The 24,035-nt window shown below is 45.4% G+C and overlaps 1 protein-coding gene across 1 annotated transcript; it reads left to right on the top strand.

Moving 5' to 3' along the window:
- Positions 1–475: 475 nt before the first annotated feature.
- On the top strand, positions 476–22,818 carry TNFAIP1 (TNF alpha induced protein 1). Its single transcript, XM_044993973.1, has 7 exons — positions 476–613; positions 5,778–6,114; positions 9,171–9,340; positions 11,650–11,739; positions 11,836–11,888; positions 14,548–14,743; positions 16,230–22,818. The coding sequence occupies exons 2-7, from the start codon at positions 5,901–5,903 to the stop codon at positions 16,446–16,448; spliced, it is 942 nt and encodes a 313-aa protein (XP_044849908.1). The 5' UTR covers positions 476–613; positions 5,778–5,900; the 3' UTR covers positions 16,449–22,818.
- The last annotated feature ends 1,217 nt before the right edge of the window (positions 22,819–24,035 follow it).

Here is a 24,035-nt window from a genome sequence, read left to right as displayed (position 1 = left end):
CCAGCAGCCCTGGGGTGGGCGGGGAAGAAACGGGAGGCGCCCCTCGGCATGCTGGGAACTGGGGTCCGTACAGGGGGCTGGGGCTGTATCCTGAGCTGTGCGCAGCCCCGGACACGTTCCCTCTTTGCAACCATTGGCCAAGCCTGGGGAGCGGTGCCCGGGTGGGGCGGGCTACAGGCGCCACTGGGCCCGGGGGGGGGCACTGCATGCTGGGGCTGTAAATCATTAAAACATAATAGCCCCGTTCCATGCTGGGGGCTGTAGTCCCCAGGGGGACGGTGGCCCCGTTGCATGCTGGGGGCTGTAGTTCCCAGGGGACTGTGGCCCCGTTGCATGCTGGGGGCTGTAGTCCCCAGGGGACGGTGGCCCCGTTGCATGCTGGGGGCTGTAGTCTCTAGGGGCAGGCGGTCGCGGTGCATGCTGGAGCCCGTAGTCTTAGCGGCAGGGAGCGGTCCGGGGCTGCGGGAGAAGCTCGGCCCAGCCCAGGCCGGGGAAGCTGCGGTTGGAGGCTGTGCCCCGAGCAGGGCTGAGGTCTGGGCCCGGGGCCTCCTGGAGCGGGGTCTGCGAGGCAGCGTCGCTGGCAGCCCTCGGAGCGCGACGGTCCCACAGCCGGGTAAGTACCCCCGGGGGGAGCCGGGGGGGGCGAGGAGCCGGGTAAATACCCTGGGGCCGGGGGGGGGGCGAGGAGCCGGGTAAATGCCCTGGGGCCGGGGGGAGGGGGCGAGGAGGGAGGGGCGAGGAGCCGGGTAAATGCCCTGGGGCCGGGGGGGGGGCGAGGAGCCGGGTAAATGCCCTGGGGCCGGGGGGGGGGCGAGGAGCCGGGTAAATGCCCTGGGGCCGGGGGGGGGCGAGGAGCCGGGTAAATGCCCTGGGGCCGGGGGGGGGGCGAGGAGCCGGGTAAATGCCCTGGGGCCGGGGGGGGGGGCGAGGAGCCGGGTAAATGCCCTGGGGCCGGGGGGGCCATGCACCCACCCCATCCCCTATGTATTTACCCTCAAGGAATATACGTAAGTAACTAAGGCATCCATCCGCGTGATGGTTTTGTAGCTGATATTGCTGGCCCCAAGCATGCTGATATCATTAGTCTGGCCAAAAGGATTAATGAGATTGGCCAAAAATTAATGGGACTTAATATTAAATGTTGGGTTCTTTTTATTTGCTTTCCTAAGTTGGAGTCTTTTGGGTTCCCGTTTCCAGCCTTCTCATTGTAATGGGGAAAAAACTGGGGGGTTGGATGGGCCGAGATTCTTGTGTTGTTTCATTCCCGGAGCCAGGGCTTTAATAAGTACAACACACATCTCTTATCCAGCACTTTTCATCAGTAGCACTTTTGGTCTCAAAGTGCTTCACAAAGTGTGTTAAGGAACACGCGAAGTATGATTAGACTTATGGTAACTTCATGAGAGTTGGCAGCCCTTCTCCCCGCTTCCCCTCATTGTTTGTCGTCCTTGTTCATTATCTGGATTGCAGTAGTGGCTAGGAGTCCCACTCCTGGACCAGAGCCCCATGGTGCTAAGTTGTAAACACCTGGAACAAAAAAGATGGTCCCTTCCCCAAAGAGATTTACAGTGTTTTCAGGGGATGTGTCCTACCCAACAGTTAGCTTGTTGGGGCCAGGGCCATGTTTCTCTCCCCCTGTGAAGTGGGGCTAAGAATTCTTAGCGTTCCCTACCTCCAAGGGGTAGTGAGTGTGACCTAATGTTTGTAAATATAAAAGCACAGAGGCACCCATAAACAGAAATATTTTATTTCTCTGTAAAGCAGGCCCCCTGCAGCAGGTACTTCTCATGGGGGTTCTGAGGATGCCCTGAAGACGGAAAGTGCTCTCTCTCTCTTTTTATTTAGAGCAGGGAATTGTTAGATTCCCTCTTCACTCTCCCCCACGCCTCTTACCCTGCAAATAAATTCCTGATTGTTCAGTCATGATTTTCTCTGCAATCTGTAGCCGAACCTGGGGAAAGGTCTCTCTTTTGCCACCCTACGAATATGCAATAACGTAGTTGCTGAAACATACTGTTAAATATTGTCAGCCGTACCCAGCAGAACTTCCTCCAGCAATGTACTGATTTCATTCTCTGGTCAAACTATTACTAGCGCTTCTATAGCGCATTTCATCCAGAGATCTCAACATGCTTTACAAAGGAGGTCAGCAGCATTATTCACACTTTACAGGTGGGGAAACTGAGGCACGGAGGTGAAAATGACTTGCATAAGGTCAGCCAGTAGGTCTGTGGTAGAGCCAGGAATTGGAGGCCAATCTCCTGAGTTCCAGTCCAGTGCTCTATTGACTGGGCCGCACTGCCTGCCAATAAGTATTCTTTCCTACAAATTAATTCTTAATACGAATAGGAGATGTGGTTTCAGTTCCTGGCTCTGCCACTGACTTTGGACAAGTTACTTCTCTTTCCTGTGGGTAGTTTTCCCGCTGTGTAAAATGGAGATAACGATACTGCTCTCCATTATCGCTTGAAAGCTTGTCTCTTTCACCAGCAGAAATTGGTCCAATTAAATATATTATCTCCCCCTCCTTTGTAAAGCGCTTGGAGATCTGATGAAAGGCGCTATGTAAGAGCGGAGTGGTGGTGTTTGTTGTCTATTTAGATTGTAAACTCTTTGGTGGAGGTGCTGTCTCTTCTTACATGTTTGTACAGGGCCTATCACAATGGAACCCTGATGTCAGCTAGAGCCTCTAGGTGCTATTGTAATACAAGGGAAAACTAATACACCAGTTTGTCTCTATCTTCCATTTCCCTCCTGGACTGGACCAAGAAATGGGGAGTATCCTTTATAATGCTTAGTTTGCAAATGATGCTGTTTGAATGCTTCTCTTGAGCTGTTTATGATGTAGGCTGGGATTTCTTAACTGGGACTATTTCCAGATATGAGCTATGAAATGTTGTATTATTGTGTGTACAATCCTGCCTCTCTCCTCCCTCACCAGGCAGGAAAGAAGGACAGAATAACAAACTTTTCCTCTTACAGTAAAGACAGTAATTGAGGGTTTCCTTGCTGAGTATGGGTGAAGTCTCCTAGCCTATGTCTTTAATAACATGTTAAATCAATGGTATTTGCTCTTACGTGGTTGATTGGTTGGCAAAAAGGTTTCCCCCATTTTACTCTACTCTCTGCTTCGTTGGGGAAAATAATAGCACTAACTGAGACCCTGATTCTGCAATGAGATGCAGTCAGGAAGACCCATGTAGGGTTCATGGGAGTCTTGACTGGGTGTGGAGATCTGCCACTCGTTGCAGGATCAGACACTTGAATTCTGTCCTTTTCAAAACCTTTATCATCACTCAGTCTGAAGGTCTTTAAAGGTGTTTTTATTTAGAGGGACACTCCCTACATTAACTGGGCTTCAAAATTAAAGTTTGTAAAAACACACTTTGTGTAAAAACCTAGCAGTACTTTAATTATTTAAAAAAAATCCAAATGATGCCAGTTGAGTTTAAATGAATATATTTAAACCTACAAGTGAAAATGCCGGTAAACAAAAATAAACCTGACTTAACTGATTCTCCCCCCGCCCCCAAGATAAGAAATACAAGGCACCGAAATAATGGAGGATGGATTATATAGCAGCGAAAGCACAGGTCAGGGTATCTGAAATAAGATAGGAGACCTGGGCTTTATTCCCATCCCATTCCTATGACAGATTTTTTTTAAGTGACCTTGATAAAAGGACCTAGAGAAATGAAAGATATTATTTTGTTCAGTGATCTTGTCGTGTGACAGTACTCACACAACCAGGTCTTGGTGATCACAGCCTATAGTGATTAATCACCTGTAGATCAACAATTGAGATATGTGACTGCCTGTGATTCATAGTGATCTCTGGGATGCTTGGTTAACGTGATCAGCTAAGAAGCAACTTCGCTGTGTTTAGAGGTAGAAAAGAACTTATGCTTTGTTTTCTAGGACTGTTCAGCTCAAGGTTAAGAATGTTGACAGCGCATAGGGGGGCCAATTAGAGCCAGTTATAACCTGACTGACCTGCCTTGGCCTAAAAAATGCTTTGTGGAATTTGCTGTGTCCTTGCAAGCTACAGAGTTTGCTTCCTACTCACTGTGGATTAATAGAGCCCGCCTGTACTGATTACCCAGATACAACAATCAAGATGGGAAGTGACGCTATAAGAGCATTCTTCTATGCCTGTAAAGTCAGGAGTTCTTCAAATCTCTTGCAATTAATAAGATGCCGTCTGTAGCTATCAAGAGGTTTTTCTATACCAGATGGATGCTTAGCTCTTTCATGCTGTCTGTATGGTGGTAAAGAACGGCACTATTGGATAGCAGGTTATTTGTACAAGGCCACTGATGCTACAGAGAAGTGAGATGACAAGGAGGAGCTTGCAATCCGGAATGGACACATAAGTAGACTATGGCATAGTGGGAGGGAAGGAAAAAAGATGTCAGCACTGGGAGCAAAGTGAAATAGCTGAACCCAGGAGCAGAACACAGTGCAGTGCCCATGAAATCTAGTTTCAAATTTTTCCAGTTAGAGGATTTTGGATCTGACATGCTAGAATTGGCCCATCTTTGCTTTTATTCTTTTGGTTCTATTTCTTGTTTACCTTGTGTTGGGATGAGAGAGGAGAGCAGAGGCAAGGGTGGGGCTCAGACTGGATTAGTGACAAGTTATCTTAGTTTCTCATCTGCGCTCATCAGTAAGGGATGTTCTAGCAAACAGATCCCAAACAGTTTTCTCCATATTAGAACTCTAATACAGCATCAGCTACCCTACCTGCTAGGATACAGCAGGAACAACTATGTTTGTGTAAGGATGTACCAAGAAATGGCGGATGGATGGAGAAATGGAATGGCCCAAGCAGTGATTTCAATGATTACAATTAACCCCAGTAAAGGGCGACTGCCACAGCTGCTGTACAGATTTCCAGTTAAAAGAAAAGATCTACAAGCTGTTATTACAGCTAGCGGAAGTGCAGGAAACTCTCCTATTGTGTAGGATAGGGTCTGAGCAAGATGTGTAATATCCTTCTGGGAAGCTGAGGGAGAGCAGAGTTCCTGCCACTGCACAGATACATTCAGACTGCAGTATTTCCCAGTGAGTTCAGGTTTGGTTGATGGCTAAGCTTTGCATAGTCCAGAAAAGCTTTATTTGACTAAATGGGGTGGAAGCGCTATTATTTTCAATTAATCATTTGAAATAAGCTGCAGAGTTTTGTCTCATATTGAAAAGAGAATCAAAACCAAATTTTTTTGGCGCAGGCTCCTTTGTTAAACACTTCCCAAACGCCAGGCCTGACTGTTGTGAGGAAAGAGCTAATTTCCCGACACATTTGTAGTTAGGCATGCACTCAAACCTTGACGTTCAAATTCAGCGAATTCTTCTACAGTTTCCCTATTCCAATCCTTCATTCAGGCTTTCAGTTATGTCTGCTAGTAATACTTGCCTTTCTTATCACGGTGGTTTATAAACATACATTAAGACCAGCAATGTTCCGGGCTGGCTATTAAAATAAAGTCCAAATTCTGTCTGTTTATCCCCGTCCTCCTTTTTCCCCTTTCTTTTAAACATCTTAGGTGGGATTTTTAAAAGTGCCTTAGCTCTGCTCCCATTGAAGTCAATGGGAGTTGTTATTGGCTTCAGTGAGAACAGTAACAGTGCCAGACCAACGCTGAGTGCGGTCAAAAACTGTAGCGCTTGGCTAATAAAATCCGATGAAGATTCCCTCAGAACTGCGTTGTGGAAGCTATCCAGCAATTCTAGGCTTCCTCCTTGATCTCATCCTCTTCTTTGTTTCTAACTCCACCCAGGACTTGAGCGACTTATGACCATTCCTACCCTGCCCTCCCCGTCTGGCAATTCGTGACCCCTCACCAACCACGGTGGAATCCATCAAACCAACCCTCTGCAGAGTCGTCATCTACTTGCAGAAGATGTCTGGGGACACGTGCCTGACCACCATCTGCCGGTCTTCAGGAGCCAAGCCCAAAACCTGCAGCTTCAGAGAGGGTAGCCTGGGAAACAAGTACGTGCGGCTCAACGTTGGGGGCTCCTTGTACTACACCACAGTGCAGGTGCTGACCAGGCACGACACCATGCTGAAGGCCATGTTCAGTGGCAGGATGGAAGTGCTGACTGACAAGGAAGGTAAGGGAGCACCGACAGGAGCTGCATGCGTGTCTGAGACTAGGCTCAGGTCTACACTAGCTTGGGGGGGGGTCGACCTAACATACGCGGCTTCAGCTGCACGAATAGCGTCGCTGACGTCGGCGCGTCTTGGGTCGACTTACCTGGCTGCGAGGACGGTGGTGAGTTGACCGCTGCCGCTCCCCTGTTGACTCCACTTCCGTCTCTTGCGAGCTGGAGTTCCGGAGTCGACGGGGAGCGCGATCGGGGATCGATTTTACACTAGATGCGATAAATTGACCCCTGATAAATCGATCACTGCCCACTGATCCGACGGGTAGTGAAGACTTGCCCAGGACTCTGTCAATGCATGGGATATTGGCGGAGATTTCTTTTCAAAGGCACCAAGGAGAGTAAACTTCCCCCTTCATTGCCAACATTAGTTGGAGCAAGGAATCATTTGCTCTACTTCTGTCGCAGCTGGTATGTGGATGGCTTACGCTGCTGTCAGGACTGAACATATGCGTGTGGGTTGGCACTCGTATGATCTTGTGTAGAGGCATCAATTGAAATGTGGGAAGGGGCAGACAAGTGGCAGCACTTTTTATTGTTTTAAGCTCTGACCCGTGTTGCCAAACCCAGGTGCTGTTTTTTGGTCTCTGTGGCATGTGCTACTTGTTGATTCTGATATTCATATAATTGAATTGGGGTAGCATTTAAAGGCCACAGTCAGGGATCAGGGCCACATTGTACTGTGCACACGGATAATAAAAACGATAGTCGATGAGTTTACAGTCTAAACAAGTTTAACTAGCAGCTTTATTTAAATAGGAGAACAAGGAAGAGCATCCGTATGAGCAGTGGCCATGAATGCTTTCACATGCCGCCCAGCAGGGGGCTAGGCCAAACTACATGGTTTGGAGTAGAAAAAATGTGAGCTCACTAGAGTTGTGGAATTATGTTGAGAGAGAGAGAATATGTCCCTGATTGAGGCCCTCTATATACTCGCGCAATACAAATATAAGCAAAAGCAGGGAAAAATCTATTTTCGCATCCCAGGGAAGAATGATCTTGGGTGTTGAGTGTGGGCTTGGGAACGTGGGGATCTGGATTCTAGCCCCTGCTGTGCCATGTATTTATTGTGACTTTGGAAAAGTTGCTCAACCTCTTGGTATTTCATATTGTTCATTTACACATAGAGGTTGCACTGGTTAAACTAAAGGGGCGATGTTGCACCAGGTTTAAACTAACTCAGTTCAGCTTTGTGTATGAATATTGTACTTTGGTTTGAAGCTGGTGTATATCAGTGTAGCGTGCCGGTCAAATACTTGGTTTAACTAAATCGGTGTGATAGCATATCTTTAGTGTGTTAGACCAGATCTGAAAAGGAGAGAGTGATACCACCCTAAGTGTGCAGGGACGCGAATCTGCTAATGTTTGTAAAGCTCTGTGAGATCCAGGTATGGAAGACACTGTAGAAATGCAAAGTGTCGTCGTTGTTGTTCATCCCCTGTTAATGTAAGATATTGACTCATTGCAAAATCTTGCCCTCCTTGCATGTTAAACTCCACATTAGAACGCCTGTTACGTAAGATGGTTCAGGCAGATGCTTCCTGCTGCTACGCGCAGCCTACGCTAGCGTTGTTCGATGGCAAGTTCTACATCCCTTCTCCACAACGAATGAAGCACTGGTGCTGAGTTTTCCTGTTGAGCGGCTTTCCTGCATTTCTCCCTGCTTATACAGAATGGCCTTTCCCTCACTGGTTTAACTGGCCTGTTCTATATCTTGGCATCTGTGGAATGCTGCTTTGATTTCTCTCTCAAGAACTGGGAAAGAGGACTGGTGAAACCTCTGCCAAATGCCAGCAGGTGGTGTGCAGAACTTAGACTCAAATCCATTTAGAATTTGCAAACGCTTTTGGCAAGTGGCCTCTAGTTTTTCTGATACTTTTTTAATACTAAGCTGCCTGGCAATACTGGATCTGCTTCTTTGCATGGCAATGTACATTGGTAGGAGTCCACCCATCCCTTGTAGAGGGTTATGGGAAGAGTCATGTATTTTCACTTAGCTTTTATTATTGAATTATGCATATTTGTTGTAAACACTTGAAGAATATTTAATTGCTTTAAAATATTTGTTATTACACCAATCCAATAGATCTCTCTTATTGCTGAACACCTAGATCTTGATATATATTCATGTTTTTGAGCTTATCATGTTCTCTATGCGCAAAAGTTAAAAATCACAAAATTCATTCCAACAAGTTAAAAAAAAAAATCAAATAGGACTCCTGAAAAGCCTTCCTACCCCAAACTCACTCTCATGCCTATTGTTTTGGAGTTTGGGTTCCAGTGTTCACTGCATTTCACATGGCTGTACTGTTCTAGCACCATGCAATGGTCCTGTTTGCCCACACAACCTGTAGGCAACAGAAATGACTTAGACGTGAAGGCGGTAAGAACCAGCTTCGCTGGTATAGCGCTGAGCTTCTTAAAAAAATTGTCCCACATTTAACAATAAGCATTTTTCTAAGATCTAGCTGCCTAAACAGTCAGTTAAACAGAACTACTGTAATAGTGCCAACTGGTAACTTCCAATAATATTTAAATGGATCCATGTCCCCAGTTGATTGGAATCTAATGTAGACAAGACGAGGCACAGAAAACTGTTCTGGGATGAAAGTGTGTGGCTTGATCATGCACTAGAAAACAATGCACTAGGCTTCTTACGGGGTTTTTGTCCCTCTCAGTGAAAGCCTGATTGTTTTCAGATTCTTTCATCTAGGCCTTATTAGGCTTTGGAATCTGCGTGGAATCTTTCCTTTTGGGGAGGTTGGTGGTTGGACCATTGAGAAGAGCATTTCCTCTGTCAGTTTCCCTTCTGTGGGCCAGATCTAGCTCCCCTGAAGTAAAAAAAGACTCCCACTGACTACCTTGGGAATTTGGTCAAGCTCCATTGCAAGAGACACTAGGAAGATGGATTATCCACAGATGAGGCCTGAGAGCTGTTGCACTGAGATTCCATGTTTTGCCTCCTTGCTGAGCTGCACTCAAATATTGTGGTGTTTGTCTTTCAGGGTGGATCCTTATAGACCGTTGTGGGAAACACTTTGGTGTGATTTTAAATTACCTCCGAGACGACACTATCGCGCTTCCAAAAAACAGGCAGGAGATCAAAGAGCTGATGGCAGAAGCGAAATATTACCTAATTCAGGGCTTAGTAGACATGTGCCAGGCAGCTCTCCAGGTAAGATGTGGCAGCAACCTGAAGTTTTTTCACTTCTAAAAATTATTGGGGACCTACCTTTTGTTGTACGTGCTTTTAAAAATGCTTGTGTTTAAATGAGGTACTGGTGCAACTCCAGAGGATGTCTGATATCAAGTCTGAAATGTCTAAAATCAGTTTTGATCCCCTCTGGGTCTCTTTCCAAGGCAGATAAACTGAGCGACAGACCTCTTGCTTTTTTGGATACGAGCTTAAAACCATGTTGTTCTCTGCTCTGCCTGGACACTAAGTGTTCTGTGATGCTTCTTGTTAGAGAAGGGATTTGGAATGATCACTTGGGCAAACTATCTCCAGCTAATCCCACTGTTTGCTCCTGGCTTCCACCCGAGAGGGGGCAGAAGTATAGCCGTGCTGAGTGTGTATGTGGCTTGGGAAGCACTTCGGGAATAAGGTGCTATTGCAGCCTAAAGAGAGGCAGGATGGTCCAGTGATTAGAGCTTATGACTTGGGAGACCTGAGTTCAAGTCCTTGCCGTGCCACAAACTCCCTGTGTGACCTTGGGCAAGTCACAGCTTCTCTGGGCCTCCGTTCTGTAAACTGGAGATGGCAGGGAAATGCTACTTCCTAGGGGTGTTGAGAGAATTAAAGATTGTGAGTGTGACAGATTGGATCACAGAAACCCCCCTGGGAGCTGCCTACTGATGTGCCAAGACTACCTCTGCTCTTGTTTTCCCTGCCAACTCAGGACTCCAGCACCGTCTTGCTGAGCCAGACTCTCCCGTCTGCTCCAACACAGACCCAGGGTCTGAATTACTTGCCCCAAAACTGCAGGTTTACCTGAAAGCAGCGAACAGAAGTGTACTTGTCTTTAACACCCAGATGCCCAACTCCCAATGGGGTCTAAACCTAAATAAATCCATTTTACCCTGTATAAAGCTTATACAGGGTAAACTCATAAATTGTTCGCCCTCTATAACACTGATAGAGAGAGATGCACAGCTGTTTGCTCTCCCAGGTATTAATACACACTCTGAGTTAGTAAGTAAAAAGTGATTTTATTAAATACAGAAAGTAGGTTCTAAGTGGTTCCAAGTAACAGACAGAACAAAGTAGGTCACCAAGCAAAATAAAATAAAATGTGCAAATCTATGTCTAATCAGACTGACTACAGATAAGATCCTCACCAGTTCCAGAATGCTCCCTTTTACAGACTAATCTCCTTTTAGCCTGGGTCCAGCAATCACTCATACCCCCTGTAGTTACTGTGCGTTGTTCCAGTTTCTTTCAAGTATCTTGGAGAAGCTCTCTCTTTAGCCAGCTGAAGACCACATAGAGGGGTCTCCCAGGGGTTTAAATAGACTTTCTTTTGTGGGTGGAGACCCCCTCCTCACTCGTATGCAAAGTCCAGCTCCAAGATGGAGTTCTGGAGTAACCTGGGCAAGTCACATGTCCATGCACGACTCACAGTCTTTACAGGCAGAAGCCATTGTCCACATGGTATCTTGTATGTCTTCAGGAAGACTTCTTATGTGGATTGGAGCATTCCAAGATGCATTGTTCCCCTAGTGCTTCCTGACTGGGTACTTAACCTTGCAAATTCCTTCCGAAAGAAGCTGACTAAATGCCTCACAAAGCTTACTTAGAAATCAAGCAAGTTTACAGCCAATATTCTTAACCTCAAGTACAAAATATATGTGTACAAATAAGATGAATAGCTATAGTAGACCATAACCTTTACAGAGTATAGGGTACAGCGTCTCAGTGAGATGCTTCAATACTACAGTAAAGGGGCCATGTAAGTAGATATAAAAAAAAAATCAAAATCTGTCGTCTATATTTTCTGCTCAAGAAACCAGTAGCTGGCGCTATAGCTCATTGCGTAAGGAAGCTGGAGTTAGCGTCTGCTACCAGCACTAGCTTGTTGCTTGTACAACAAAGGGTTTGGGTCCATTTCAGTGAGGTGCATTTCTCTCCAGCAAATGTGTGATTCGTGATGATTGATCTATCGGGGGCAGTTGATAAAACTGGGCCAAGCATTTTCCCCTGCCCCCTTTGTCAAAGGGGCTAGTACATCACAGCCCCTGAACACAAACCCACAGCAGGCTCGGAGTTGTTGCCGTGGGTAGGAATGACCTCCATTTGCATCTGTATGTTTCAATGATCACGGCCTTTCGGGGCTAAGAAACATCTCTGCTGTATTTCTGGGTTGCAGATCACGGTAATATGGTGGAGTTACTATAGCAACTTTGTGCTCTTTCTCTGCATTGGCGGGCTTGGGAACATGGCTGAGGTGCCCATGTTAATTATATCTCTTATTTTATTTGAACCAGGACAAGAAAGACTCATACGAGCCCGTCTGTAACATCCCCATCATCACGTCTCCAAAGGAAGAAGAGAGGCTCATCGAATCCTCCATGAAAGTAACTGCTTTTCCATCACCACTCACTGCATTTCTGCCAACCTCTTTACAGTCCACCACTCACCTGCCCTGCCTTTGTTCTTTTCTCTCCTCACAGCCTGTTGTCAAGCTGCTTTATAACAGGAGCAACAACAAATATTCCTACACCAGGTATGTCTTGAGTATTCCACGCAGGCAGTAAAAGTTCCTCGTAGGCTAGTGGGGCTGTGTGCATGGGCCTGATTCTCCTCTTCCAGGAGCGTTTCTCCGTGCACCTGAGTGCAGTTACTCGTGATTGACAGAGGATGATCAGGCTCCTTGGGTTGCAGGGGGAATGCAGCCTGTTAGAGCTCAGCGTGTGGGTAGCGGAGGTGGAGGTGGCGCTGTCTCAAAGTGCTCAGAGAAGCATGACTACTATTAACACTGGCTGAAGCCAGGTAGAGTAAGGCAATGCAGGGTAAACTTCCACCCCCCTGCTGCAATGCTAATGCACTTGTGACCTGTACCTCCCTCTGCCATTCAATTCCTGAGCTCCCATGCAGCCCTGCTAACCCACCTCGGTCCTGACCTACAGCACACCTAGTTATTCCAGCCCCACCCCTTTTGAAATCAATTAATTACATAGTCGTAAAGGGGACGTAAAAGGCAGAGATGTGAAACATATCAGAGCAGGAACTGCCCCTGTAAGGCTCTAGCGTTAAGGATAGTGGCTCTCCTTGTGTGTCACTGAGGGAACAAACAAAGTGTGGTTTGGGTTCTGTGGTGTAACTCTTGTAACACCCCCCGCCCCCAGTGCCACACCACTGCCAAAGTGGCTCCTGGTTTTCCCAGATCAGGAGCTTGAAGCAACACAGCCAGCCCTAAGAGTGGGGGGAGGGCACATTTGCCTGTTCGTTCTGAGACAAAGTCATGGAGGTTTTTTCAACCTCCTTGAGTCTCTAGACGTGTGCCGTCCGTCTGCCAGAGAGACGGATTCTAGCAAATGTGTCCCTGCAGGTGGCCACTAGGGAATGCTAGAGAGCAGCACATTCATCATCCAGCTGGGGTCTGTGTTTTCCGCAGTGCTCCTGGCCATGCTTCCCTTTATTATCCAGCGACAATGCTGCACTAAGGACAAAACAGCATATTAGTCAGAAGGGGTCTGAAGTCGGAGAGGCACTGATGAGAGCGACAGTATGCAGGGACAGCTCAGTTAACTTGAGCTTCTAATTACTCCTTTTGCGTGGCTTTTTATGCCTTGATGGCAGAAGAATCTCCAAGGTGCTGAATATGCACAAAGTATGATTTTTCTAGGGCTTTAAGGCTTGTCCATTTTACTATGTTGCTTCTACAGCTCTTTTTCTCACCTGGTTACCTCTCCCGCCCCCTCCAGATTTGGAGGCCTCTGAAGTTTGCCCAAGTTAGTTTGGCCTGAGATGATGCAGTGGCTTGGTTTTGCCACAGTACATCTGAAGACCATTAGCTGAATGCCAGACCAAATCATCCCACCAATACTAAATGCTGAACTTCGACACTTCTAGGATTCGGGGCCAATCAGTCTCACACCCCAGAGAGCAGAAGCCTTTGGCCTGCTCTATTCCACCCGTCCTCAGTTTTGATCGCAAATGTTTCTCAAGCCTCTAAAGCGAATACTCGCTGCCTTAGAGCCTGCTTGCCACCCGTCTCATGGGGAGTGCCTCACTTCTCAGCTAGCCCCACTGGCCTCAGGAGGGATACTAGGGCTTATCTTCATGTACTGTGCTACAACTGCACCAGTGCTGTAGTGAAAACGTTACTATGCCGATGGGACAGCTTCTTCCATAGGCGTAGTTAATTCACCTCCCTGAGAGGCGGGGTAGCTATGTTGACCGGAGAAGCTCTCCGGTCAACAAAGCGCTGTCTACACAGAGGGTTAAGTCTGTATAACTGTTGCTCAGGGGTGTGGACTTTTCACACTTCTGAGTGATGTAGTTCTACCAGTGTAGGTTTGTAATGTAGATGTGGCCCTCGTGGAGTACCACGGGTGAGGCACCAGCATCTGGATTGAATCTGGGGCTCTGGACCCAAAAGCACGAGCCTTTACTCCCTGAGTTAAAAGACCATGTCTGTTAGCCAAGGCTGCTGCAGGCTAATCAACCTCTGTGTGGCCAACCATACATGAGAGGGACAGAGCACCCCTCCGAGTGGGTTACATACGTTTGGCTGAATTGGGCCGAAGTCAATGCCAGAGTGGTAGGGGCCTGTCTTTTAGAGGTTGACCATGTCGTTTACATGCCTTACAATGTGAATTACATTGCGTCATTATCAAGATAGGCTCAGGATCACTTGACATCTTTATTAAACTCAAATATATTTAAGCGATACAGTGGGTAGAGTTTTCAAGAGCAGTTATGTCACTTAGATGCTTTTGAAAATTGTGCCCTGTATCATTCTAGGTCCAAGGAGGACTCTGTAAAGTGACAGTTCTTCTCACGCTTGCGTTGGCTCTCTGGGGTCATTTCCTGTTGCCAGGCTAAGCAGAACCATAGTAAGCATATGATTTAATCAGCTCTGGCATTGGTCAGGATGTAGGTTTACATTGTTGTTATAATGACATAGGAAACTGCTGCCATTATATTAATTACACCATTTGACCTCTAAAGGAGCATTTGCTCAGGGGAGCAGAGCATCCTATTTGTGTTCCAAGTTGGCTGTTCTCCAGTGCATAGCAATGAGCCACTAGCTGTATCCTCCAGTTAGATTCATGCTTGCAGCCGTGGTGGGGTAGGAATGCTAAGCCTGCGCAGTTTACGGTGCAGGCCAATTGCTAAACCACAAAGACCTTTTCACTGCCTTTGCCGCTGTGTTTCAGTAACTCGGACGATAACTTACTGAAGAACATAGAACTGTTCGATAAACTTTCTCTCCGCTTCAACGGCCGAGTCCTCTTCATTAAGGATGTTATAGGGGATGAAATCTGCTGCTGGTCTTTCTACGGACAGGGGCGGAAGCTCGCTGAGGTCTGTTGCACCTCGATAGTGTACGCCACGGAAAAGAAACAAACCAAGGTACTTGGAATTGTCCTCCTTGAATCTTGTGGTTAAGTAACAAAGTTGGTAGTGCATCCATGTGAGATCTCTGAGGTCAGTAGGAGAAGGTATGGTCATGGGTGGCCTCAGCTCGCTGACTGAGTGCCATTGATGGTCAATGAAATCCAAATGACCGGGGCCACTCATTGGCTAGCACTGTGGTCTCCCAACTTTTTACTGGTGACCCACTCAGTTGCCTTTTCTCTGCATTATCCTTACTCTCTTTCTCTCTCCAACTGTCTCAACCCTCCAGTCCCCTGATTCTCACTCTCCCAGCCCTGCCTCTTCTGCAGCCTCAGCCAGGCTGCGGTGTCTACCAGGCTTCTATCTGTCTGTGCACTGACTCAAGCTACTTCTTCCGTGCTACTGCTGTCCAGATCCTGCTCCCTGGCCACTGCCCAGGGGAAGCGAGAGCATGGGAGGGGAGGGACTGCCTCTGGGGCATGTGTGACCCACTCAGACCTTTCCTGTGACTCACTGGTGGGTTGGGACCCGCTGCTTGGAAAACACTTGGCTAGCAAGCTGCATTCAGTCCTGGGCATATCAGTATCCAAAAGATGCTGGCAGATTGAACAGAATTCAGAGAAGAGCAAAATATGGTTAGGTCAGTGGAAGGAATAAATAAGGAAGAAAGATTGAGAGAGGGAATTTCAAAAGCACTTAAATAATTTTTAGGAGAACAATCCCACTGAAAGTCAATAGGACTTGGTGCTCCTAAGTCACATAAGAGCTTTTAAAAAATCCACCCCCCTTGAATGAAGGATCTAATTCTTCTCCTAGTTACACTGGTGTAAATGACCTTCAGTTGAATTACACCAGACTTGCACTATATAACTGGGAGGAGAATTTGACCCTATGTGTGGCTTGACTAAATGATGATGTGTGATGGGGGCATAACCATCTCCAAAAGGTTGGAAGATGCAAATGTCAAAAGAGGAGAATTGTTCAGAGGGGAACATGTCGGTATAAATAAAAGTGGGGTAGGATAAAATTGACAAAAGGGAACTTTGGGCTGAATATTAACTGTTACAGAAGAAAAATGTGTTGCTTTGTTAATTACAGCGTGATAAATCTAGAGTAATTCCCCTGGCCTCAACAGAGGTACTCCTGATTTACACGTGTGCCGGTGAGACTAGAATGAGACCAGACTTTGCAGTTCAGTATCAGAAATGACAGTCCTGACAGTGAGATGTGGTAGATTCTGCAGGAGTCTCCCAAGAGAAGTGGCAGATGGGCCATCAAAACCTAGGCTAGTGAAAGCGCTAGAGAACATAAAGTAAAATCGTACCCTGGGGGATGCGATGAGATTATCTCACAAGTCTCTTCTGCTTAGAACAGTTTTACTGCCATTACATCCATCCTCATGTGCATTCACATTTGAAATTCCTTCACCAATAAGCAGTAGAGGGGCTCCTCTCATGTTACCCAGTCTGCATCAGGAAAAAGCATGCTGTCTCTTCCCTAGGTTGAGTTCCCTGAAGCGCGTATCTACGAGGAGACACTAAACGTTTTACTTTATGAAACTCCACGTGTACCTGACAACTCCCTGCTGGAGGCGACGAGCAGGAGCCGAAGCCAGGCATCTCACAGCGAGGACGATGAGGGCTTTGAACTGCGTGACCGAGTGCGCCGCATCCACGTGAAGAGATACAGCACTTACGACGACCGGCAGCTTGGCCACTAGCCTGCTGGCAGAGGAGAAACGGTTTGCTTTGTTCATAGAGCTTAACGAATATGCGGAGTTAGTCCAGGAAGCAGGGGATTGATCCTCAAATGGTTTCAGTGCTTCCTAGAGAAGCAGCTCGGCATCTGTGCGTGCAAACCAAAGGCAACACTTAAGGCCAGAGGCTTTTAGAGTCATTGTGACATGTTACTTGTGCACCATGTGGTGTAAATAGAGCAGTTCTTCATGTGCTGCGGATGGGCGGGGATCCCAAGAACCTGCCTGTGGAGCTCATCTGTTCTGATATAGGTTGCAGCCATGAGGCATTGTCTGTCTTGTGAGAAGCGATGTATTTTTCCATTTGTTTGAAAACACATTGCCAGAGACATCGTAAGAGCTGTGTGCCCTGGAATTGCTTAGTTTTTAAATCCTATTACAAAGGATGTCCTGTGGGATTCGAACACGAGCACGTTTAGCAAACGCTACCTCTCGCTGGCCAAGCTACTCTTTCCTTATGGAGCAAGTAGTTAGATTCCCATGGCATGAGAGAGGGTGTGTTTCCCCTTTTGTGCTGAAACTGCTTAGCCTGTCTCACTGTAAGCCGAGTTTTTAGGACTCAAGCTAACAAATGGTCCAAATGGGGGAAGTTTAGAGTAAATATTAAATGATGTGATTATTAAGAAAAAAAAAAATCCTAGCGGTGAGAGTGTGGGTGTGGTGAAGCTTACAAGAAAACAGAGCCCTGGTGAAATCATGGGCATGGTGAGACCCCTACCCTCTGGGGCTTTGGGTGGGGTGGGAACCCTGCGTTAATAGATACTGAAGAATTGAGGGAATCTCTCTAGAATTAGTCACTAGCTCAAGAGGGCCCCTAAGCACTGCTTGGTGTCATCTTTCCTCACGCTAGGAAAAAACAGGGTGATTGAGGGAAAATAACTCAAGTGTAGACCAAAGAAAGCTGCTTAGCGCCATCACTCTTGCACAGGTGGGGTTGTCCATGTGTCTCTGCTCTAAGTCCCCTCTGAGGCCAGGAGATGGGAGTGGAGGGATAGTGGCCATTACACCTTGTTATGCAGTGGAGCTCTGTCTCTGCACAGCCCCAGGAGAAGGGACTTTTTATACTGAATTTTAAACCGTTTCTTCAGCTGACTTTTTTTTTTAAATCTTTTGAGAGACAAATGTTTTTTTTTAAAACATATATTTTAAAAAAGAGAGATGATCTGTCAAGTGTGTACTCCTCCTCTCTTGGTCCTATAGTGTCAACTCTCTTTGGGCGTAGGGGTTTTTGGACTTGAGCTTTGATCGTAAACGTGACTATCCAGTGAGAGAACGTGATGGTCTCAACTTATTTGGTAGCCCAGGTGAAAACTTAAGGGCTTGGTTTTTCTGAAGTTCTGAGCCCCCACAACTCCAGCTGAAACCAGTGGGAGGTGCAGGTGTTCAGCACCTCTGGAAATCAGGCCCAAAGTTTTCCTGTCGCTCTCCCCCTTGAGGACAGCTGGTGACCCCAGCTGGCACTTCAAACATCTGGATTTGCTGGCTAACCAAGGCAACCAACTTTAGGCTTCAAATAAGAACTGGCCTTGATCTCAATGTTTGGTGGTGGTTTGGGGGGAAGAGGGACAGCCCTGCTGCACACGGGAGATGACTGTATAATGTGCAATTAGCCGTGTGCCCTGGTTCAATATTTCATCTAGGATTGTTTTCATGCAAGGGCAGCAGTTTGTCTAGCAGCCAGGAATTAATTGCCACCCGTCTAGACTGGCTTGTTGCTTGCCCGGCGGTGCTGGATGTTAGGATTTTTTCGAGAGTCACGTTCCATTGCTTTCATGAGAAATTATTTTTTTCTATTCATAGGAGAATTTGGGCTTAGTGTGTGGGGATGGGGGTGAGAATCACTGCTCAGGAACATCCTGATGTAATTGGACTGGTGCTGAGTGCAAAGCATAGACAAGCGCATGCCTGGGTTTGTACCAATTTGTCTGACCGAGACTGACCTCTACTCGTAATAGGTGCAAACCACAGCCTGCCCCGGCTTGCGCTTAGGCATCAGCAGTGGTGCAGCTGCGCTGGTTGCTAGGCACCAAAGGCTGAGTTGGGGCTTGTCCCACGTGTAGACAAGGTCTCGATTTAGAAATGATGTTTTGGGACCAAATCCAAGCAAGTTCCAGTTCAAGCAAGTAAGCTCCAGTTTCTCAAGGTTTGACCTTTTGTTAATGATCAAACTGGCTGACTTACTGTCTCAAAGGAAAAATACGGATTGTTTCCGAGGCTTTTTAAAATATGTGAATAGGCTGCAGCAGGTGTGGGGCTTTTATTGCCTTCAGAGTAGTCTATGGGGAGAGAAATGTGGTTCGGATGCTAGACTGGCCTAGCCTCCCAGCATCATAAACCACTTAAAAAGCCGGGCGACTCAGCGCATTTAGTGTTCTCCCTCTCAAGACAAAGATCCCAATCTACAGCAGTCTGGTTAGACAAAAGATTTTGAATACTTCAACTACATAGAGCTTTTTCTTTGAAAATTCATTACATGCCCCATGGAATGTGGTGTTTAAAAAATAATGCTTTCAGGTTACAGTGTTAAGTGTATATTATTTCCCTAGATGTATTTAAGCTATAAACTGAGTAAGATAGTGAATTGTTTTATTTATTAATTGGGAGATAAAATGCATAAACTTTGGTAATGGGGAAAAATATAGTCACATTTGAAAAATTGGCCTAATTATCTTGGGTGCCCAACTTGAGACCTCTTAAATGAGCTTGATTTTTAGAGGCTGGTTGGTTGGCGCATTCTGCAGACCTGTTCCCTTGAAGGAGTCTCAAGCTGGGCATGCAAAGTCATTAATCGTGTTTGAAAATCTTGGTCATAAGATCTTTCATCTCTAGGTCACCAGCTCAGATTCAGATCACCTCTAATTAGAGCTGAGCAAACGATTTTTGTTTGTTTGTTTGGTGATTGAAACAAAATATCTGGAAAAAAAAATTATTTCAAACCAAGATGGAATTTTCTTTTGTCTTTTCTCAACAAAATGAAAAACTATTGTTTGGGTCAAACAAAACATTTTGAATGTTATTTCAAAGCAACACTTCAAAACATTTTGATATTTCCAAATGTTTTTTTTCCCAAGTTTTTTTGGCCAAACTATTTGTGACCCAAATTCACTAATAGTTTCAGAGCCCTCCCTCTGTGTATTTTTGGCAACATTTCTATTCACCCAAAAACTTTGTCCTGCTCTAGTTGTGACCACAAGCTGTTACCCTCTGATGGCTGTTTAGTGGCATGTATTTGATATTAATTGAGGGGTCTCAGTCTAGTTCTGGGTAGCCAGGGCTCCGTATCATACCACCACCACCACAACTGGCAACAAGCGACTTGTTGGCCGAATGGCCAAGGATGGAAAGGACCATGGAGACCGAACTCCCCTTTGTCCCTTCCACACCAGGTGTAAGGTAGATGGGGAGAGCATTGTGGTAAGCATGCTGTGCCACTGCCCATTCTGTACCTGCTCTTTAGATAAATGAGACGTCAATCTTCAAGACCAATAGGCTGGGGCTCTTTGCACAGCACTCCACTCGTGTGCAAATTTAAAAGCAAAATCCCATGGGATTATTTTCCTGCAAAGTCTTTCAATTCACAGCGTGAAGCTGTAACATGCATGGGGCCGGTTGGGTATTTTGGAGGGAATAGATATTTGGAAAGAATAGGGGATCGGCCTCGATTAGATTTTTGTCTTTTAAAAACAAGATTGTATGTGCCTCTTTACAGAGCATTAGTTGCCACAGATTCTCTATCCTTATTGTCTGACCATGCCGCCTGCATGTGGAAAGTGATCTCTTAATTTTCCTCACATCCAGCAGTGAGTGTTGCCACAGTAATGCAACCGCACCTGCCTTTTTCTGAAAGGCCTCTTTAAAACACTATAAAAATCAATAACCTGCTTTTTATTGCTTTCTGTGATGTTTTGTTTTTCAGATGGTTTTGACATCATGCCAGCAGAAACACAGCTGCTGAGATTTGTTTTGACTAAGGCTTTTGAGATCTCTGATTTCTGGTTATTTTAAAATATGTCAATTTCCCCATACTATATAACTTCTGAAATGTGAGTTCTGTGAAGCCAGGGACTCTTGGGATGATTTACGCCTTTTTTTCTAGGGAACTAACGGGAGCAATCAGAGCTGATCAGGGCCTGGTTAGGTGACAGGTTAAAATGCCTGTGGCAGATCAAAACTAGCACTCCCATTGTTACAAGCAGTGGTGCACCTGCCCCAGGGATAGACCATGGTGGGAGACTGTCAGAAGATCCTCAGCATTCGTAGAGGAAGGTATGGACCCTGTGCTAATAAACAAATCTTCAGTGTTAAATGATTGCAGTATTAACTTGCTAAGTAAGACAGTACGGTATCTATACAGAACATAGAACATACTAGGTGTTTCTGGCCCGTGTGATTACCTCATTGGACAATTTTACATAGTCTCACTAAATCCAAATGCAGGAATGGGCAGTTTCATTGTTTCCATATTAAATCATTGGACACTTTTTTTTTTTTTTACCAAAAGGGTTTAAGGTTCTAATGATCTTTTAAAAAAAAGATTTCTGCATATTTCAATACAGAATGTTAATTGAATGTTCTTTTATTGCACCTAAGCCATGACCTGTTGATTGTACAGTATGACTACCTAGATTTTGCTTATATTTAATATTAGTAGTTTTGATGTAACTTGTGCTCTGTATTATCATTTTAACCATTCTTTATTTACTTAAAGGATGTAAATTGCTTAGATGTTATTGAATCCTAGGTTACGTTTTTGACATTTATATAATTGAGAACAAGTACCATTGTGAAGGATAATGCAGCTTTGAAATAGTCATTGTTCTAAGCACAATCTTTGCTTATTTATAGTAAAATCCCCTTTGCAGGGTTGACAAAGCAGCCATTCTTGCTGAGAATACTTTCTCTCCTGTTTTTAAATAGCACATATTATGATCCCCCCCATTATGACAGCGTAGATTTTTAATTTGAGGCATTCGCAGCTGCACGTTAAGAAATCTGTAATAACTTCCTACAAAGACCATAATCACCTACGTTTGCATTCTATTGATGTGCCTGTGACTCTAAAATAGCCTTTTGGAGGAAAAGAAAAGAAAACCTCTTTGCCTCATTTGCAGCGTGTGAATTTTAACGACACCAGCAAGCAATCATTAGCTGGTGCAATCTTTTTGAAGCCCTGCTATCGTCTGCACATTTGTGTTTAAGTGAACTTTATGTATTCAGATTATGATAGTAGACTAAGGGGATGAATGGGAAATATTAACTGACATCTGTACGTGACCCTTTTGACAGGGGACTGTTTATATGGTGTCTGTGCTGGGAAAGCTGCATTCTCTGAAATGGGGTCCCAATGAATTGCAAATACCCGCCTCCTTTCTACAGGGAAGGGGGCTTGGAGCTTTCCAAACGAATGTCTTATATTAAGCAGCACTTTAATATCGGTTTTAATTAGGTGATAACATCAGTTGGGATAGCGTTGCAGGGTAGCCGTCTCCCACTGCTCGATAAATGCCGAGACAAAACTAAATGTTTAACCTTCGCCTTGACATTTAAGCTTCAGAACGGGAGACATTTATCCCATGGTAACGTTCCATTTCACTGACTTTTTCTCTTGTACTAAATGATGAAAAATAAATAAATAATCCGGACCGGTGAGGGACAGGAGTGACTGACGCTGTGCTGTTTCTGAGAGCTGCATTCTGGCTGGCGTAGAAAATGCTTGTTCTGGTCTTCAAACACCCGGAAACCAGAGTAAGTTTGGTTCTTCTGAACACTTCTGACCAAACAATCCAAAACTGAATCATGTTTTCTGACAATCCTTTGCGCGTTTAAAAAAAAAAAGTCTTCTGTATAACCAAATGGCATGCCAAACCCCTTCTATTGGGAAAATGGAGGTTTTACTGAGAGACTTGGAGACCTGGGCCCTAATCCCAGCATCTGCCACTGACTCGCTGTGTGACCTCAGACAAGTCACTTAACCTTGGTGAGCCTCATTTTCCTCATCAGTGAAAATTGGGGTGAGACACTCCCTACCTCAGAGGGGTCTTGAGGCTTAATTCATTAATGTTTATAAAGCACCTTGGACTACTGTAATTGTTTTTACCAGAGACATCAGATTACGGTGACTGTTGATAATTTAGCTGACATTCTGTGAACAAGCTGCTTTCTGACCACAGGAGCTTTCATTTTGTTCTGGATTCTAAATCTCTTAAGTCTTGCAAGGGAAATAAGTTGATGGAGTAAACTTATTAACCAATAATACAGTATTTTCCTCTGACTTTCTGCAGTGCATTTAATGGAAATGGATCACTAATTTTTAATAAACTGTGTTATATTTTAAGTGGCTCGTGAATTTTCATTGGGTTTACACAAGCCAGTTCGAAAAAATCTCTAACACCAGAGTACACAATCTATCTCGTACATTGCACCACAGACATGTAATGCCAGTTCTTGATCCACAGGTTGTGTTGCTGTGCACTGTTAAGACTGCTTACCTTTCACCCATTTGATTGTCCATCCCCTTACAAATACAGGCTAGACTAGTGTGTCTAGCAGATGATATTCTCCCTATTTGTGTGCAGCCTGCCTTTTTATAAGGACGTTAGCTATTTCCCTACATCACTATGTTATGATTTTTCTGGACTTTTATTTCTATCTATCCAGAGGCTGATATGGCTGTCTTTATCTGTACTGGTTTCAGTACTTTTCACCTTCACTGTAACAATTTATAATCTCTAGCTGATCAACAATTCAGTGGTTCTTTTCAACAAAGGGTGAAACAAGTGAGATTTTTCACAGCTACTACTGTAACTTGTACTGAGAATGTCTAGAATTGTGCATCCTTTTTGGCAGCTGTCTTAACCTTCTTGGGCATGTATTCATTCGCCTTAATGTAGCTGCTGCCTCTGCTGCTGGCACCTGTATGTTGTTTTTTTTGTAGCCACTTAGTTGAGCTTTCTAGTCTATTTAGTGTGGTGGGCATAGGAAGGAGCCTTTCCTCACTTCAACTGTTTTGTTCTTCCTTTCCTTCTAATGCCAGCAGTCTGGGTTTGCTACAATTTCAGACTCCCTCTACCACTACTGTGCCATTGGTTCCAACCTCGGCCACAAACTACCATTGGTTCCCATAGTCCTCATGGAGAACTTACTCAGCCATGTTTTGGCAGCTTCCACCCAGCTTTACTAGGCGGCCTTGGACATTATAAAACTCAAGAGCATGATGGCATGAAGCACTGTAAGAATTCATGCTCTCTGTCCTGTGGCCCACTTTTCCACTTGTTGGGTGGGACTGTTGTTCCTCGTGATTGGGGGATGTGTGTTACTCTACATCTACTTTGTCATCACCAAGCTTCCATAGAGTTGTGTAATTTGCCGCACAGATTGGGAAGCTGCTATTTGTTACCTCTTCCACCTATGCTAATAGGGTTTCCATCTGTCACGTGCTCTGCTCCTCTATGCAGTCCAGATCAAGTTGCTGCCAACATTATGTCCTTTCTACATGCTTCCCTTAAGACTCTTCCATTCTCCTGAATATTGTATAGTGTAGCTAGTTGGCTC

The sequence above is a fragment of the Mauremys mutica genome, chromosome 19 (genome assembly GCF_020497125.1).
Source record: "Mauremys mutica isolate MM-2020 ecotype Southern chromosome 19, ASM2049712v1, whole genome shotgun sequence".
In the NCBI taxonomy this organism is placed as follows: domain Eukaryota; kingdom Metazoa; phylum Chordata; order Testudines; family Geoemydidae; genus Mauremys; species Mauremys mutica.
The sequence above is the reverse complement of the archived record's forward strand: the minus strand, read 5'-3'. Positions and strand labels throughout refer to the sequence as shown.